Source organism: Apus apus, chromosome 25 (genome assembly GCF_020740795.1).
Source record: "Apus apus isolate bApuApu2 chromosome 25, bApuApu2.pri.cur, whole genome shotgun sequence".
NCBI lineage: Eukaryota > Metazoa > Chordata > Aves > Apodiformes > Apodidae > Apus > Apus apus.
The window spans coordinates 1,840,955-1,855,987 of NC_067306.1; the positions used below are offsets into that span (position 1 = coordinate 1,840,955).

A 15,033-nucleotide genomic window follows, 5' to 3' on the forward strand; every position below is an offset into this window, starting at 1 on the left:
TGCCAGACCCTTGCTAGCATTTCAATATCCTTCAGACTGGTCCCTTTCAAAATTACACTGAACTGCCAAACGTTTATTGGAGTGTAAGTCTAGAATTACACCTCAGGGTGACTGCGCAGGAAGATGCGTCGTGTGTCCAGGCTTGCCAGGTTTGGTAGCTGAAGATGCTGCTGCGTGGCAGAAAGCATTGCTTGATTGTTCTGGGGCAGATCTGGGTTTCCAAAAGGAAGCTGGTGATCCCTGGGGATGGGCACAGAGTGACACAGGCAGCAGAACATGCCAGGGGAGGTCCCACAGCCACAGCTCTTCCCGCAGCTTTGCCACTTCCCAGTCCAGCCTCAGCACTGGGCACTGCAGGAGCCTTCCCTGCCTTGTGCTAGTGCAGCATCCCAAGGGATGGGATGTGTGGCAGAGGTGGAAGGAGCACGGAGCTGGTGCTTTGAGCTTGTGGCTGTACAGGCTGGTGTAAATGTGGTGGATTTGTCTGAAGCAAAATAAAGTACCATGGAACTCAGGCAATGGCTGGTGTTGGTTGCTGGAGCTTATATCATTCTGGATTGTTCCAAATCAGCTTTGATATGTTCAGCAGCTACAGTATATTGTTGGATTCAGCTGATTCAGTTAATTTTAAATGTTTGTGAGTTATGAAAATGTATCTGGGGGTTATTTTGAACCAAGTAGTCTCTTTTTCTGTTTCAGAGGTACATGCCACAGGGTTCAACTATCAAAATGAGGATGAAAAAGTTACTCTTTCCTTTCCCAGTACTCTTCAGAAAGGTAAGAGCTATTTTCATGCTTTTTGCTTGCTTCAACTCTGTTTTCAAGATGTTTGCACTTGAAAAGGCTGGAGTAGGACAGCTCTGTCTTCCCTGAAGTTTCTGACTGGGAATATGTGGTGCTCCCTAGGGAGTCTGTCCACTGTATGTCACTTTGTGAGCCTCTGGAATTGAAAGTGTTTGCTTCCAACACCTGAGGTGACTCTATTTACCTGCTACTGGGAGTGAGGCTCAGAGGCATTTTGTGTTAGCTGCTGATGATCTGGTTTCTCTTACCAAGAATGAGCTAATCTGAATTGCTGCAGTATCTTCCTGGGCCTGAAGGTGCTGATTCTTTTGAAACTGCCACAGGTTTTTTTGTTGGCTCTGAGGAGTCTGTCGATTGAAACTCAGCTCTTCAATTTGAATAAACCAGGTTTATTTCTTCTCGACAAATGCAAATGCAAAGATTCTAGGCTGATCAAACCTTAGTGTTTCATTCTGTGGGATATTTTTGTGCTGATTAAGATCAGGTTCCCCCTTTTGCACTGAGACATGGAGGGCAGAATAAACCCTGAGACTAATTGACTTAGGAGCTCGAGTGCAGCCACTGCTCCATCTTGGCTTGTGGAGTGTGTTTCAAGAGGATGTTGTTATTCCTCAGTCACCATCCTGTACTTCTGCAGACTTCACTCAGATGTAAGGGTTGTAGGATTAGACTTCTCAAGTGGCTTTAGCTTAGGTCTGGTTACTGCCTTGTGTGTAGAAGGTTCTGCAGCAGCCTCTGATTGTCCCATCAGTGCTGAAATGCTCTGGCCAGTCTGGCTTTGCCTCATGGCTCTGCTGGAGCTTGTTTCATGGGCAGAGAGGGAAGGGCTTGAGGGAGGCTGGCACAAAAGGGGTGGGTGGAGATGAGCTGGAGGGACATCTTATTTCAGCAGGGCAGGGGGCCAGCTGAGTAGCCTGGCCTGAAGATCCAGACCAAGTAAACGTTCTGTTTGGCGCATGCAAATAACAATGTCCCATCTGTTTCTGTTGCAGGGACAGGGACACTAAAGATAGACTTTGTAGGGGAGCTGAACGATAAAATGAAAGGGTTTTACCGAAGTAAATACACCACCCCCACCGGAGACACACGCTATGCTGCTGTCACTCAGTTTGAGGTATGGGCTGCATCTTTGTTTTCAGGGAATGGCCTTCTTAGGGTAGGATTTAGGATGAGGAGAAGACACAATTCCCTAGCTTTTTAGCTACACCCTCTGGGTAAATTTTGAGAACCAGGGGGGCTTTTTTTGGCTTCTTGCTCTTGGTGTGGCTGGGTAAGAGTAAGAGCAGCCTTTCCATTGCAACTTGAAGGTCATTAAATTCTGGGTCTGGCAAATTCCCCAGTCAAGGATCATGCTGATGAGTGATGCATCATTTATATACAATAGCTGCAATGTTTAAGAACAGCTGTTTATTTAGATGTGGTCAAAGACCTCTGTGTCATTTTCCTTTTTGAAGTATAATCATTTTTTTAATAGATCGTGTCTTTATCTCAGTATCTTAACGACATCCAAAACGTGAGCCTGATACTGTCTCAAGTATTATATAAAGCCTGGACATAATGACAAAATTTTATACCATATTGTAGTTCCAGAGTTATCTGCCTGATTACATAAAACCATGGAGGAGCTACCTGGTGCAAATAGAGCATTTCTGGGGTGCAGAATATAAATAGGTGGTCTTATGTGTATGGTCTGTGAACGCCTGGGTGCTCTCTCTGCTTTCACATGACTGAGCTTTGCTCCTCTCATGACTCTGCTAAATTTTGCTCAGACTGTAGAATTCCATCAGAGCACAGAGAGCTTTTCAGCTGCCTTTTTTTTTTTTTTTTTTAAACCCAAGAGTGAAATAAGTTATGATGGTAAGAATAAAATGCTCTAATGCAGAGGTCAAGAGTGTCAGTGAAGAGGCTTTGCCAGTGACCAGGCATCATTCCCTCAACTTCTTGCCTGTAAAATGTGCTGAATTATTCTGTGTTTTATTGCCACAATCTTTTGTGGTTGATTTGTTTAATGGTCTTACTTCTTTCAGGCTACTGATGCTCGCAGAGCTTTCCCTTGCTGGGATGAGCCTGCTATCAAGGCAACATTTGATATCTCTTTGGTGGTTCCTAAGGACAGAGTAGCTTTGTCAAATATGGTAAGTTCTTGATGGGCAGGTAAACAGTGTTTTAAATGAAACTGTGATAATGCCAGTTGATTATTTCATAGTTACAGAATCCTAGAATCACAGAATCCTGGGGTTGGAAGGGACCTCGAAAGATCATCGAGTCCAACCCCAATTGTGTGTCTTGGTAACAGACATATTTAGGAATACAGACTGGCTTGCTGACTGTCACTAAGCAGCTCTACATTGAGAGGACTTTTAAAAAGATGATATTGTGCTGTCAGATGCCAGCACAAAACCCAGGGAGGTTGTACAAACCACAGTGGTGGTTTTTTGTTGTTGTTTTGTTTTTTTTTTACAAAAAAAGTCTTAGCATATGTCCTGCCACGTGCTGCTTGATTGAGAGTGACTGGGGGAAAAAAAAAGAGCCTTTGCATGCTTATAAAGCTGTTAGAGCTACAGGAGCAGACACAGCACTGGAGATAAAGAAGTTTTCTGCCCTAGAGAATATGTTTACCAAAACTGGGGTACAATGTGCAAGCAGAAGCACCTCTGTCACAAATACAAGTGGGTGTTTCCAGGTTGTTACTCTAAATATGGTGCCAGTATTTCTAGAAGGTGTTGCTGGAGAAGAGTAAGTCAGTTTAAAAACAGACTTTTTTAATTCCAGCAGCTGACTTCCCTGGGTACCTGTGATGTCCTGCTCTGCCCTCTGACCACATGCTTGTGGTTTCTGTTTCAGAATTTGAAGTGAGAGCCTGGTGCCTGGTTGAGGTGTGGTTACATTCTCTTGGAAGGAGAGAAACTGATAGCTGATGTGTTCAGCTGCCTTTGCAGTAATTAACTGTAACATACATTTTATAAAAGTCTCCCCCAGTATGTGCTGGGGCACTTGTAGTTAGGAGGGGAGCTGCATTGTGGTCTGTGTTTTCAAGTCATAAAAAGTCATGGAATGGTGAAGGTTAGAAAGGACTATAAAGATCATCAGGTTCCAACCCCCCTGCTCTGAGCAGGGACACCTCCTACCAGCCTAGGCTGCTCCAAGCCCCATCCAACCTGCCCTTGAACACCTCCAGGGATGGGGCAGCCACAGCTTCCCTGGGCAGCCTGGGCCAGGGTCTCACCACCCTCACAGGGAAGAATTTCTTCCTGATGTCCAACTTCAAACTCCCTCTTCCAGTTTTAATCCATCCCCCTCATCCCATCCCTCCCTGCCCTTGTCCCAAGCCCCTCCCCAGCTTTCCTGGAGCCCCTTCAGGCACTGGAAGCTGCTCTAAGGTCTCCCTGGAGCCTTCTCTTCTCCAGGCTGAACACCCCAACTCTCCCAGCCTGGCTCCAGAGCAGAGCTGCTCCAGCCCTCGGATCATCTCTGTGGCCTCCTCTGGACCCTCTCCAACAGCTCCCTGTCTTTCCTTTCCCGTCCTTTCCTTTTAAATGTGTGACTCATGGTGATGCAATAGTTACTTGAATGGATTGTGTAAGACAGTTTCGATTCCATGACATCAACCCCCTCCCTTCCCTGCTGGCAGAACGTGGTGGACCGGAAGCCGTACCCGGACGACGAGAACCTGGTGGAAGTCAAGTTCGCTCGCACCCCCATCATGTCCACCTACCTGGTCGCCTTTGTGGTGGGAGAGTATGACTTTGTGGAGGCCAGGTCCCTTGATGGGGTCCTCGTGCGTGTCTACACTCCCGTGGGCAAAGCAGAACAAGGAAAGTTTGCATTAGAGGTAAATGCACTCGGGGGGACTCTGCCATCTCCAACAGGCTGGATCCAGCTCTTCCCAGTACTCAGGGATCCATGCAAAGCTCAGGAGGGTGTTTTACCCCTTGGAGTGACTGGGCTTGGGATGAAGCAGAGTTTCAGTTGTGGGAAAGCTGATCTCTGTAGTGATGGAAGCACAGGGTTTCATTCAGCTCTGACTTGGTGATGGAGCCTGTGGTCCGAAGATGCTGAGAAGCACTGAAGGGTGGGCTGGGAGAAAAAAGGGATGGGAGTCTTCTACAACATTGGAAGCTGGGAATGGGGCTTCAGGAAGAGATCTTGGGGGTGCAGCTTTCTTAGGCTACTTACAGTCATAAATGTCCAAGTTTTACCAGTTGTTCCAAGTTAATATTTATCCTCTCGTTTCTTACAGGTTGCTGCTAAAACTCTGCCTTTTTATAAGGACTACTTCAATGTTCCTTACCCTCTTCCTAAAATTGATCTCATAGCTATTGCAGACTTTGCTGCTGGTAAAGTAACTCACTTTATTGATGAACTGTAGTTTATTTGAATTTTAAACCTTTAGGAAGAGGTGTGTATCAATATCAATAAACCTTTGTATTTATTTTATAAAGGTGCCATGGAGAACTGGGGCCTTGTTACTTATAGGTATGCTGTTAAAATACTGTCTTTCCCCCTCTTTGTTCACTAATTCTTGGAAGTAATTGGAGTGGTTTTAGAGAGCTGTAATACTTGGGTATCATCCCAAAGGAGACTGAGTAAATACCTTCAACTTTTGCTTCGGTTTTGGATAATTTTAACTTCTGTGCATTGTTGTACAAGTCTTAGGGAGGCAAGGATGAGCTTTTGCAGCTACTGTCCAAGGGTGTGGGATTTTTCAGTGTCTGGCAGCACTGCCTGTTCTACAAGAGAACTTTCTTGGCTGCTTTTTCCCCCGTAAAACTTACGTACTTACTGACACAGCTGGAAGAGTTTCTTATTTTGTGTTGTAGGCAAGTTGGTAAATTTAGCAACCACAGTATAACCATGTGGACATGAGTAAATCCAAAATATTAACTTGCCTTCCTTTTCAGTTTTTTTTGTGTTTCTCTTTTTTTTTTTTTCTTGTTCATCTGATCAAGCCTTTGTACTTTGCTTGATATTTTTACATCATTTGTGCTCACTGTTAGAATTATTTCCCTTCATTTTGTACAGCTTTGATCTAGTAACCTTGGGACTTGAAATCCTGAAATTGTTTGAATTTCTTAATTTGGCCTTAAAAAAAAGAAAAAAAGAAAAAAAAAAAGGAAATGGAAATTTGAGCCCAGGTTTAAAAATCTGCTCATCTGTTTATCTCAATCCTGGTGAAATCTGATATTTTACTCCCTGTGGGGGGAAAAAATAAATGTCCTGGATGAGTAGAATTTTTTTGGAAGCCTTAATTGTGCTGTTAATTCCCCCCACCCCCTGATGTCAGTTTGGCACCCTTGCTGGATCCCTCTGGGGACAGAAGGTTGGCATAGTCTGCAGGCACCACCTCTGTTTGGAGGTGCATGTTTTTCCCCTGGGAGCTGCAGCGTTCCAGGGCTCTCTTGTGACTGCCCCACCAAGTGCCACCCGTGGCAGGGTGCTGGTGTGAGCCTGGCCTGGGGAGCACGAGTGGCTGAGAGTGTCTGTGTGTGCCCTGCCTGGAGAGCCTTGTGCATCTGTGCAACACGGCTGGTTGTGCACCTGGAAGAGCTGGAATTCCTGTGGGAATGGGGGAGGCAGAGAAGTCTGGCTGTGCAGGCATCATGCAGGGGCAGTTGCAGTTAAGGTTCCTAGATTAGGTAGGTGAGCTCTTTTTTAAACAAAGCATAAACTTTCTTGTTCCTGCCTGGGTTTTTGCACTTGTCTTCTTGCATGCCAGAAGGAATTACTGCTCCAAAGCATTCCAACAGCTGTGGAACTTACCAAAACCATTGAATGGCTAAACTGAAATAGCTTTGGGGTTTGTTTTTGTTTAGGTTTTTTTTTCAGTTGTTCTGATCACTTTTTAGCTTGCTTAGGTAATTTAACCTGCTTTTGATTGTATTTTTTTTCCCTAGGCGTGTACCACTCTGCTGAGTTCTCTTTCTCTCTTGAATACAGGGAGACTGCATTGCTCATTGACCCCAAAAATTCCTGTTCTTCATCTCGCCAGTGGGTTGCTCTGGTTGTAGGACATGAGCTTGCTCATCAGTGGTTTGGAAACCTTGTGACTATGGTATCTAACCATTACAAGTTCTTCTACTTGTCTTTGACATGTGCTTCATATCATGTGTGTGTTTGAGTGCCCCTGAACAGCAGGCATGCTATCTTTGAAACATAAAATAATTATTTATCTAAAATACTGCTGTATTAGCACGTTAGCAGTGTGTTCTCTAGAAGTGTTCCTAGATCTTTTCCAGGTGAAGTAACACTCAGTTGTTTGAACATAGTCCTAGTCAGAGCTGAGCAGGTGTTCCATGGAAATGAATCAGATTAATCAGAAGCAATAGAACCATGGACTGGTGAAGGTTGGAAAGGACCTTAAAGATCATCAGGTTCCAACCCCCCTGCATGGGCAGGGACACCTCCCACCAGCCCAGGTTGCTCCAAGCCCCATCCAACCTGCCCTTGAGCACCTCCAGGGATGGGGCTGGAAAGAATTTTCCCCTAATGTCTCACCTCAATCTCCCTCTTCCAGTTTTCATCCATCCCCCCTTGTCCTCTCCCTCCCTGCCCTTGTCCCAAGCCCCTCCCCAGCTTTCCTGGAGCCCCTTCAGGCACTGGAAGGTGCTCTAAGGTCTCCCTGGAGCCTTCTATTCTCCAGGCTGAACACCTCAACTCTCCCAGCCTGGCTCCAGAGCAGAGCTGCTCCAGCCCTCCCATCATCTCTGGGGCCTCCTCTGGACCCTCTCCAACAGCTCCATGTCTTTCCTGTAAATAATAATTCACTGTGTTGCTCCCAGAGAGGCACGTTGCACTCAGGCTTTCACACCAGGCAGGTGGGTCAGTACCAGCCCAACACTGCAAATTGTTCTGGTCCTGTAGCTGAGAAATTGCTCAGTAGTAACTTACACACTTTACTTTGGATAGATGGGCAGCCTGCTCTCTGAATGGTTTGAATTTTAAGTCATCTTGCTGGGAATCAGAGCATATCTGAGGCAGCAAGACTGAAATCTATAAATAAATTCCATTTAGTGCTAAAAACTGAAACCTGGATCTGTCAGAGCTTCTGCTGTTAACAAATGGCTCCAGCTTACTGTGCTAATTGGATCTGACATTCTTTTTCCCAAAACCCTGCAAACAGATGCTTGAATCCAAATATTTCATGGGTTAGGAAGTTTCTTGGATGGTAAGAAACCAGCGTGTTTGCTAAAAAAGTGTGGCTTCTGGAGCCCAAATCTGGATTTTTCTGGCTTTTAGGCTGTCTAGGTGGAGTGTGAGTGAGTAAAGGAAAAACCCCACTGTTAAATATTAATTATAACACCAAGCAGAGGTTTTCAAATTTTTCCACAGTCCTCTTAAAATCTAGTCAGCTGAATCCCTTCCTGTTTGTGGTAGCACAGGTAGGAGAGCAACACAACATTTAGATGGCAAAGTAACAGAAAGTCATATATTTTTAGATTTTAGTGGAGTTGAGCAGCTGGAAGCAGGGAGAGCCCAGCATCATGTGGCTGGACACCACTGCAGGATGCCAGCAAGTGCCTTGGGGACCAGGAGTGACCTGTGAACTATTTGTGGTCCTTCTGACCATTGAGAACTGTGGCAGTAAGCTAGAGATGAGCATAATTTACAAGAATTCCTAAAAAAAAAAGTGTGTTGAATAGGCTTTTTATTTTCCTTCTGCAGCTGTAGGTCTTCCAAAAATGTTCCCCTTTGCTTAGTACTTTATGTTCTGTGATGCAACATGAAAGACATTCCAATGTTGCTTCTCAGCTCCCAGAACATCAGGTTTTTCTCCTCTCTGCTCTGAGGTGCTCACAGCACAGCAGGAAGCCCCAGGAGCACCACTGGTTTTGCTTGCCAGTTCTAGATGTTACTGGCCAGCACAAGATGTCACTTCTTCTGTGGCAAAGAGAAATGAAATCAGAATAATCCCAGGGGAAGAAAGAGATTTGTGAGCAATTATTTTGCCAGGGGGGAAAACCAAGGAGGTGAAAAGGTTTAGAAGTCCAACCTAATTGCCCAAGAGTCTGTGTTGCAGTTGCCTTAATCCTCTGGCACCAATCTGTGTGTATTGGAACCTTGTCTTGGAAACAGATGCCATCTGAAATACAAAAGAAAGAATTGGATAGTCTCCACTCTAAAAATAAAGCAGAGCTTATCTGTCTAGTTTCACTAACAGCTTTCCTTGTTGAAATTCCCCCCTCCCTGGGGTAAACGTTTCATTCATGGTAGAAGCAGAGGTTCTTTGTGGAGCAGCTCACTGGGCTGATCCTGCATCCTGGGAAGTTCTTTTTGCCCTGTCACCAGAGCCCTGCAGGTCTGGGCTCCCCCCCATCACATTTACAGAGGGGTTGGTAAGAGCAGTTATGGAAAAGGGAGTTTTCTTCCTCAGTATCCGTGGCTTGTTTCCTTAGCTCGCCCACTTCAGTTCAGTGTTAGAAGGAGGGAAGAATTTCAGAATGTCAGGGTAGCATTCTTATCTTAAAAAAACAAAGCCCACCTCTGGCTGGAGAGGAACAACTTTTGACTCTTTGCTAGATTCCAGGTTTCCACAGTCTGGAACACTGCTTCAGACTCCAGGTTTTCTCCTGTGCATAAGGGTATTCTTCAGGAAAAAAGCAAACCCAAACCAAATCCATCTTCTGCAGCTGCTGCTGTTCAATTTGGAAAAGCCCCTGGGGTTGTGCTGCCCACAGTCCTGCTGCCTTGCTGGCCTTGTGTTCCCTGACTCCTCTCCCTGCTCTAGTGGACATTCCTGGCTGTTCCCTCAGTGGCTCTGCTCTGACCTCTAGTCTGGTCTCCAGGAATTCCACTTGTACCTGGTGCAGTTCTCCTCTATGCAGAGTTTCTAGAACTTAGATCAGTTCCTGGGTGCTGGTGACTCTTCTTAGTTTAATGACCTCTTTATAGAGAGGAATTTCTGCTCAGAAGTGTCATCTGTATCTCTGATTTGTACTCAGCTAGGCCATTAACAGCTTCTCTGTGCTGGAAACTTCTTGTTAATTAAATGAAGCTCTTGGAATTTTGTCCTTTATTCTGCCTTCTTATCTTTCCAGGAATGGTGGACCCATCTCTGGCTGAATGAAGGATTTGCCTCCTGGATTGAGTACCTGTGTGTGGACCACTGCTTCCCAGAGTATGATATCTGGACTCAGTTTGTTTCTGCTGATTACACACGAGCTCAAGAGCTTGATGCCTTAGACAACAGTCATCCCATTGAAGTAAGTTCTGTCTTTGCTCTTGGTTGTCTCCCTTTTTTTCTTCTCAGCTGGGTGTAAACTTCTTTCCTGTCAAGAAATAAAAAACAAGGACCTTTGCAGTCATTCACCATGCAATGGCAAACCCAAAGTTGCATTTAATTTGTGGGTTTTCCTCTACTTGAATTAGTACTGAAGCAGTGAGGCTTGAGGGGCTGAAGATGGCTTTGTCTGGAGTTTTTTCTACTCCACTGACTTGACATGGCAAAGTTGTGATCAAAACTCATTGTTATTTGTGTTTTGTGTTGCTTTGTGATCTAAGTGTGTAGTTTTCTGGCACATGAGCACAGTGAAGTAGCTACTGACTGACCCCAGTGCTCAACAACATCAACCAAAGTGCAGCACAGCCCAGAGCCCAGGTACCAAACTTTGCTGGGCTTTTACTGCTTCCTGCCTGTGGCCACCTGAGGTGTTCTAGTGTTTTGTACTCCCAGAGCTGAGTGTGATGCTGAGTCTTGAAATTAAGTAGGATCAAGCTGGGTTTGCTGCTTTGAAATGAGGCAGTAGTTGGGGGATGAAGAGAAGGCAGCAGCAAGCTCAGTTACAGCAAAACTGGGAGCTGTGCTAGAGGAAAACTCCCCTGTTTCTCCCCAGAGATCACCATGGATAAGTTTTCAGATGGCTTCGGGCCTGTTTGGTGGCTCAGATGTTGGGAGCTGCCCTTGCTTTGTACAATGGGTCATTTTAGAGTGACTTACTCATTGGGTGCATTTCCTGAGTGTGCATTGTTCACTGTCCCAGAACTGAGCAACTGCCACTGCTTGGTTGGTTTTTTTTGCTTGTGGGGTATGTGTTGAACCAAAGGACTGAAGCAAGATCCCCAAGTTTATTTGCTTAAATACCAAAATCTGAATTTAAACATGTTTAACCTGCCAACCAATCCTAACCCAGCCACGTGTGATTAAGTTTGATTGGCTGGGGTGCAGAGATGCCACCAAGACAATTTGCCTGTGCTTTCTTCAGTGGGAAAAGTCAGCTCCTTAAACAGCAGGTCAAGGAAAATAATCTTTTGTGGTAGTTAAAACTGTTCTCACTGTCACTTCTGCTCTTTCCCACAGGTTAGTGTTGGCCATCCCTCTGAAGTAGATGAAATATTTGATGCTATTTCTTACAGCAAGGGAGCATCTGTGATCCGAATGCTACACGACTACATTGGGGATGAGGTAAAAAGATTGGTGTTAAAAAGCCAGGTTAGATTGTCAAACCTTTGTGCAGTTAACACCTTAAAGAAATGTAAACAATCTGTGTATTCTCTGTTTTGAAAACTTTCTCCCGTTTCTCTTTGGGTTCTATTTGAGAAATAAGATAGTGGGAAAATGTGGAAGGAGGTAGAGGTGTCCCTGCTGATCCTAACATTCCTTGGGCAATTCCTGGTTATAAATGCAGCACAGAGGGAGGATAGACAGGCCCTCTGCTCTGGTGCCATCACATGTCCACTTGTGTGTTCCCAGGACTTCAGGAAAGGAATGAATTTATATCTAACGAAGTTCCAGCAGAAGAATGCTGCAACAGGTAACTTGGTGGCTGTTCTGTGCCCAAGAGAAGTGGTTTCTGTAGACTCTTTAAAGTGTTGGATTCTTAAAACCGCTGCTTTTTGCACCTGGGAGAACTGTGATGCAAGGAAACAATTGGCTTGGTTCCAGTTTCATTCCCTGTGTCCCCTGCACAGCCAGAATTCAGCATCTTCCAGGGGTTCTGGTGTCTCAGGAGGATGTGGCTGGGGATCATCTGAAAGGGCTGCATTTACAGCTGATGACCACAGCTGCCTTGGTCTGGCTTAGAAATGGGGTCTGTTGCTTTGCCACGTCAGCCCTTTGCAGGCTTCCTGGGGCAGTGCTGGTTGCACATGTGATCAAACAGCTCCAAGTCTTGTCTAAAATCTCACACCAATTTCTGCTCTTGAACCTTTTTTGTGTATCAGGCATAAATGTGGAAGGGGAACATCATGCTCTGTCAGCCAAAACCTGCCTGTGTTTGCTCAGCTCTTTTGATGTGATATATAAAACACTTAAGGAAAAGATTCTTCTGTTTCCTGTTTTGAATATTTAATGCTCATTTTTATTATGCTTCATCACAATGTGTATTGATTGAATGTTTTTTTTTAGTAGCAAAGAAGCTTTCTACTCCCCTTCCTTCCCCATCAGTGGTTTAAATGATTTCCTTTTTCTTGCCTCTCACCTCCTTTGAAGGGCAAACTGGAGCAATAACACAGCCCCCCACCCTCCTAGAACCCTAGAATGGTTAAGGTTGGAAGGGACCTTAAAGATCAGTGTCCAGGGAGTGTCTTTAATAGTGTCTGATGTGTCAAGACTTGGGGAGTCCTTAGTCAGACTTTTCTTCTGCAGAGGACCTTTGGGACAGCCTGGAAAAAGCTAGTGGAAAACCTATTGCTGCTGTGATGAACACATGGACCAAACAAATGGGATTTCCACTCATTTATGTGGAAGCTGAACAGGTAAATATAACACAGCACTTCAGATCAGAAGTTCTGCCTTCTAACTGTGTTTTGAGATCCAGTTTAGCAGTGGCTGATGATCTCAGAAGTTCTCTTTGATCAGGAGGCAGTGCTGTGGGCTGCTTTGCTTGGGGACAGGTGTGTTTCTGAAGGGAGGTGCAGCTCACCTGAGGAACCCAGAGCAAAGGGACCTGGAGCTATTCCATGAGCTTGGATCACATGCTTGGGTTTGCTGACAGGGCCCAGAATGTGTGCTGGGAGGGGGATATCTCTGACTGAGCCCCCCCTGCCACACATTTGGCTTCTCCCTCAGTTCAGTCATGTTTGTTCTATAAGATTGCAGGGTGTGAGGGAGGTTTGCTGGCTGGAAGCTGAACTCAAGACAACAAATTCAAATGAGAAATGGGGCATGTGTGTGTTATCAGTGACAGTGATTAATGCTGTGGAATGATTCTGGAGGTAGCTGCTTTTTCTGGAGGAGAATGGAAGTGACTCTGTTTAACAGAGGGCACAGGAATGCATTAATACACAGAAGCAACAGCTGAATATTCTGATCATTCCTTTCTCTCTTTTTCCTCTTTTTTCCCCTCAGCAAGATGATGACAAAGTGTTGAAGTTAGTCCAGAAGAAATTCTGTGCCAGTGGACCATATACTGGTAAGCTGAGTGCTAAGAGCAGGAAGGGAGGGGCTGGTGCTGCTCATGCAATAGCAGCAGTGGTGGGAGGTGAAAGAGCTGCAGTGCAGAACAGGCAGGTGCTTGGGTTCAGGTCTTTAGGGATTTGTTAAAACTCTAGAAAGCCTGAGGATGAACACACTCACACATGTGGTTTCCATGTCCTCTTTGCATGGAAAACTGCATTCATCTGCAGCCCTTGGCTCAGTTTTCATTCTGAGATGCTTCTCTTCTGATGTCCAGTTTAAGGCCAGTGCTGCCATCTGAGGAGCTCTCTAAGCTGCTGGTTTTGTTGTAGTGCTGAAATAAAAACACCACATGTGGAAGCCAACTCTCTGTGGACACAGATTCCACCCATCTTCCATAGGAATTTAGATGTTTGGCTTGAAAGGTCAGTTAAAACAGAAATTCTTGAGTTTTAACTCTAGAACTGCCATTTTCCTTCAGATTTGTGCCTTCTTAGCTTTCAAGTTTCAGTACCCTTGTTTAAAATGCTGCTGAACTTGTTTGAACATCAGGCAGAGTTCCTCAGAGCTGTGTGCATACTTCTTTTTTCCTCAGGCCTTTTTATTGTTTCTTCTTGCAGGGGAGGATTTCCCCATGTGGATGGTCCCCATCAGTATTTGTACAAGTGATGACCCCACCCGTGCCAAAATGCAAATATTGATGGACAAACCAGAGCTTACCTTGGTCTTGAAAGATGTCAAACCAGAGCAGTGGGTGAAGGTGAGTGGTCACAAAGGAGAACACATCCCTGTGAGTAAGTTTGTCCCTGTAATGTTCCCTTGCAGTTCATTTTTCTCTTTTTTTCCCCCCCTTTTTTTTCCCCTTGTATGACTTGTTGGAAGAGGCCTCTTGTGCTGCTGTTGAGTGTTGGCTCCTCTCTGTAGTGCTTGCTCAGTGCAGCCCCTTCCTTCCCAAGAGCAGTCAAGACAATAAAAAACTTGAGCCTTTTTAGGAATCTGAGCCTGGAAAACCAGTGTGCAATTAGAGCAGCTTTTGAGTTGAAATGTGGTGGCTTTTTTGGTATCCCGTGGCAACCACAGTGTCACAGTTTAACACAGGGACACACAGCTTGGTTCAAGTCCATCCTGAGCAAAAATAGGCCTGTTTATCTTTCACTAGTGGGAAGGTTTTCTACTGGCTATTGCCAGACAAGATCTGCAAGTGAAAAAATTCACTGTTGGGGTCTCCTGCAGTCACTGCACTTAAAAACTGAGACAGCAAGTGGCTGGGGTTGCTGCTGTGTGAGCTGCTGAGGTTGGACAGCACTTGTCTCTAAGCTGGAGCTCTGTTCTGATTCTGCTTTTCACTCTGGATTAACACTAAGGGTCTCTGAATATTAATCAAATCTTCCCATTTAATTATCATGGGCATCCCTGCTGCCAGGCCTGCCTTTTCTCTTGAGCCACCCTATCTGTGTCCTCCCTGCTCACAGAGGGGTATAAAGTGAACAATTCTAAAAATGCCCTGTCTAAAGGAGGGTAGAGTTTGGTATTTCTTCCTGAGAAAGCAACAGCCCAGCTCAGTCCAAGGTGAATTGTAGGACTGCAAAGATCAGTCTGTGAGGTTTATAGTCAGTGCTGAGGACTGGAGGTTGGGCTGAGTGGTTGCAGCAGCAGCAGAGGAGTGACTTCCTGATCAGCTCAGCAGTGTTTATGGTTTATACCAACCACAATATTTGACCATCTACACTAAAATGCTAGCAGGTGGCAGCATGTAGCCCGTCCAGTTCAACAAACTTACTGCCCATGCCTGGTTTTTGTGTTGGGCAGAGGTGCTTGCTCTGCTTTCTCAGGGTTCTATCAAGATGGAACAGAGCAGGTTGCAGGAGAGTTAAAGTTCTAACATCTGTTAATGGAGC

At 45.3% G+C, this 15,033-nt stretch overlaps 2 protein-coding genes across 2 annotated transcripts in view; both read left to right on the forward strand.

The window, feature by feature from the left end:
* NPEPPS (aminopeptidase puromycin sensitive) overlaps window positions 1-15,033 on the forward strand; it is a 38,586-nt gene that overhangs the window by 15,189 nt on the left and 8,364 nt on the right. The window contains exons 3-15 of the mRNA XM_051640318.1: window positions 700-777; window positions 1,797-1,918; window positions 2,832-2,939; window positions 4,436-4,636; window positions 5,045-5,141; window positions 5,247-5,280; window positions 6,742-6,856; window positions 9,840-10,004; window positions 11,099-11,203; window positions 11,492-11,552; window positions 12,386-12,495; window positions 13,088-13,151; window positions 13,756-13,895. Coding sequence (XP_051496278.1) covers window positions 700-777; window positions 1,797-1,918; window positions 2,832-2,939; window positions 4,436-4,636; window positions 5,045-5,141; window positions 5,247-5,280; window positions 6,742-6,856; window positions 9,840-10,004; window positions 11,099-11,203; window positions 11,492-11,552; window positions 12,386-12,495; window positions 13,088-13,151; window positions 13,756-13,895 — 1,400 coding nt within the window. The remainder of the gene's footprint in view (window positions 1-699; window positions 778-1,796; window positions 1,919-2,831; window positions 2,940-4,435; window positions 4,637-5,044; window positions 5,142-5,246; window positions 5,281-6,741; window positions 6,857-9,839; window positions 10,005-11,098; window positions 11,204-11,491; window positions 11,553-12,385; window positions 12,496-13,087; window positions 13,152-13,755; window positions 13,896-15,033) is intronic.
* The window catches only part of KPNB1 (karyopherin subunit beta 1), a 48,392-nt gene continuing 37,832 nt past the window's right edge, over window positions 4,474-15,033 (forward strand). The window contains exon 1 of the mRNA XM_051640316.1: window positions 4,474-4,477. The gene's annotated coding sequence lies outside the window, so the exon portion shown is untranslated. The remainder of the gene's footprint in view (window positions 4,478-15,033) is intronic.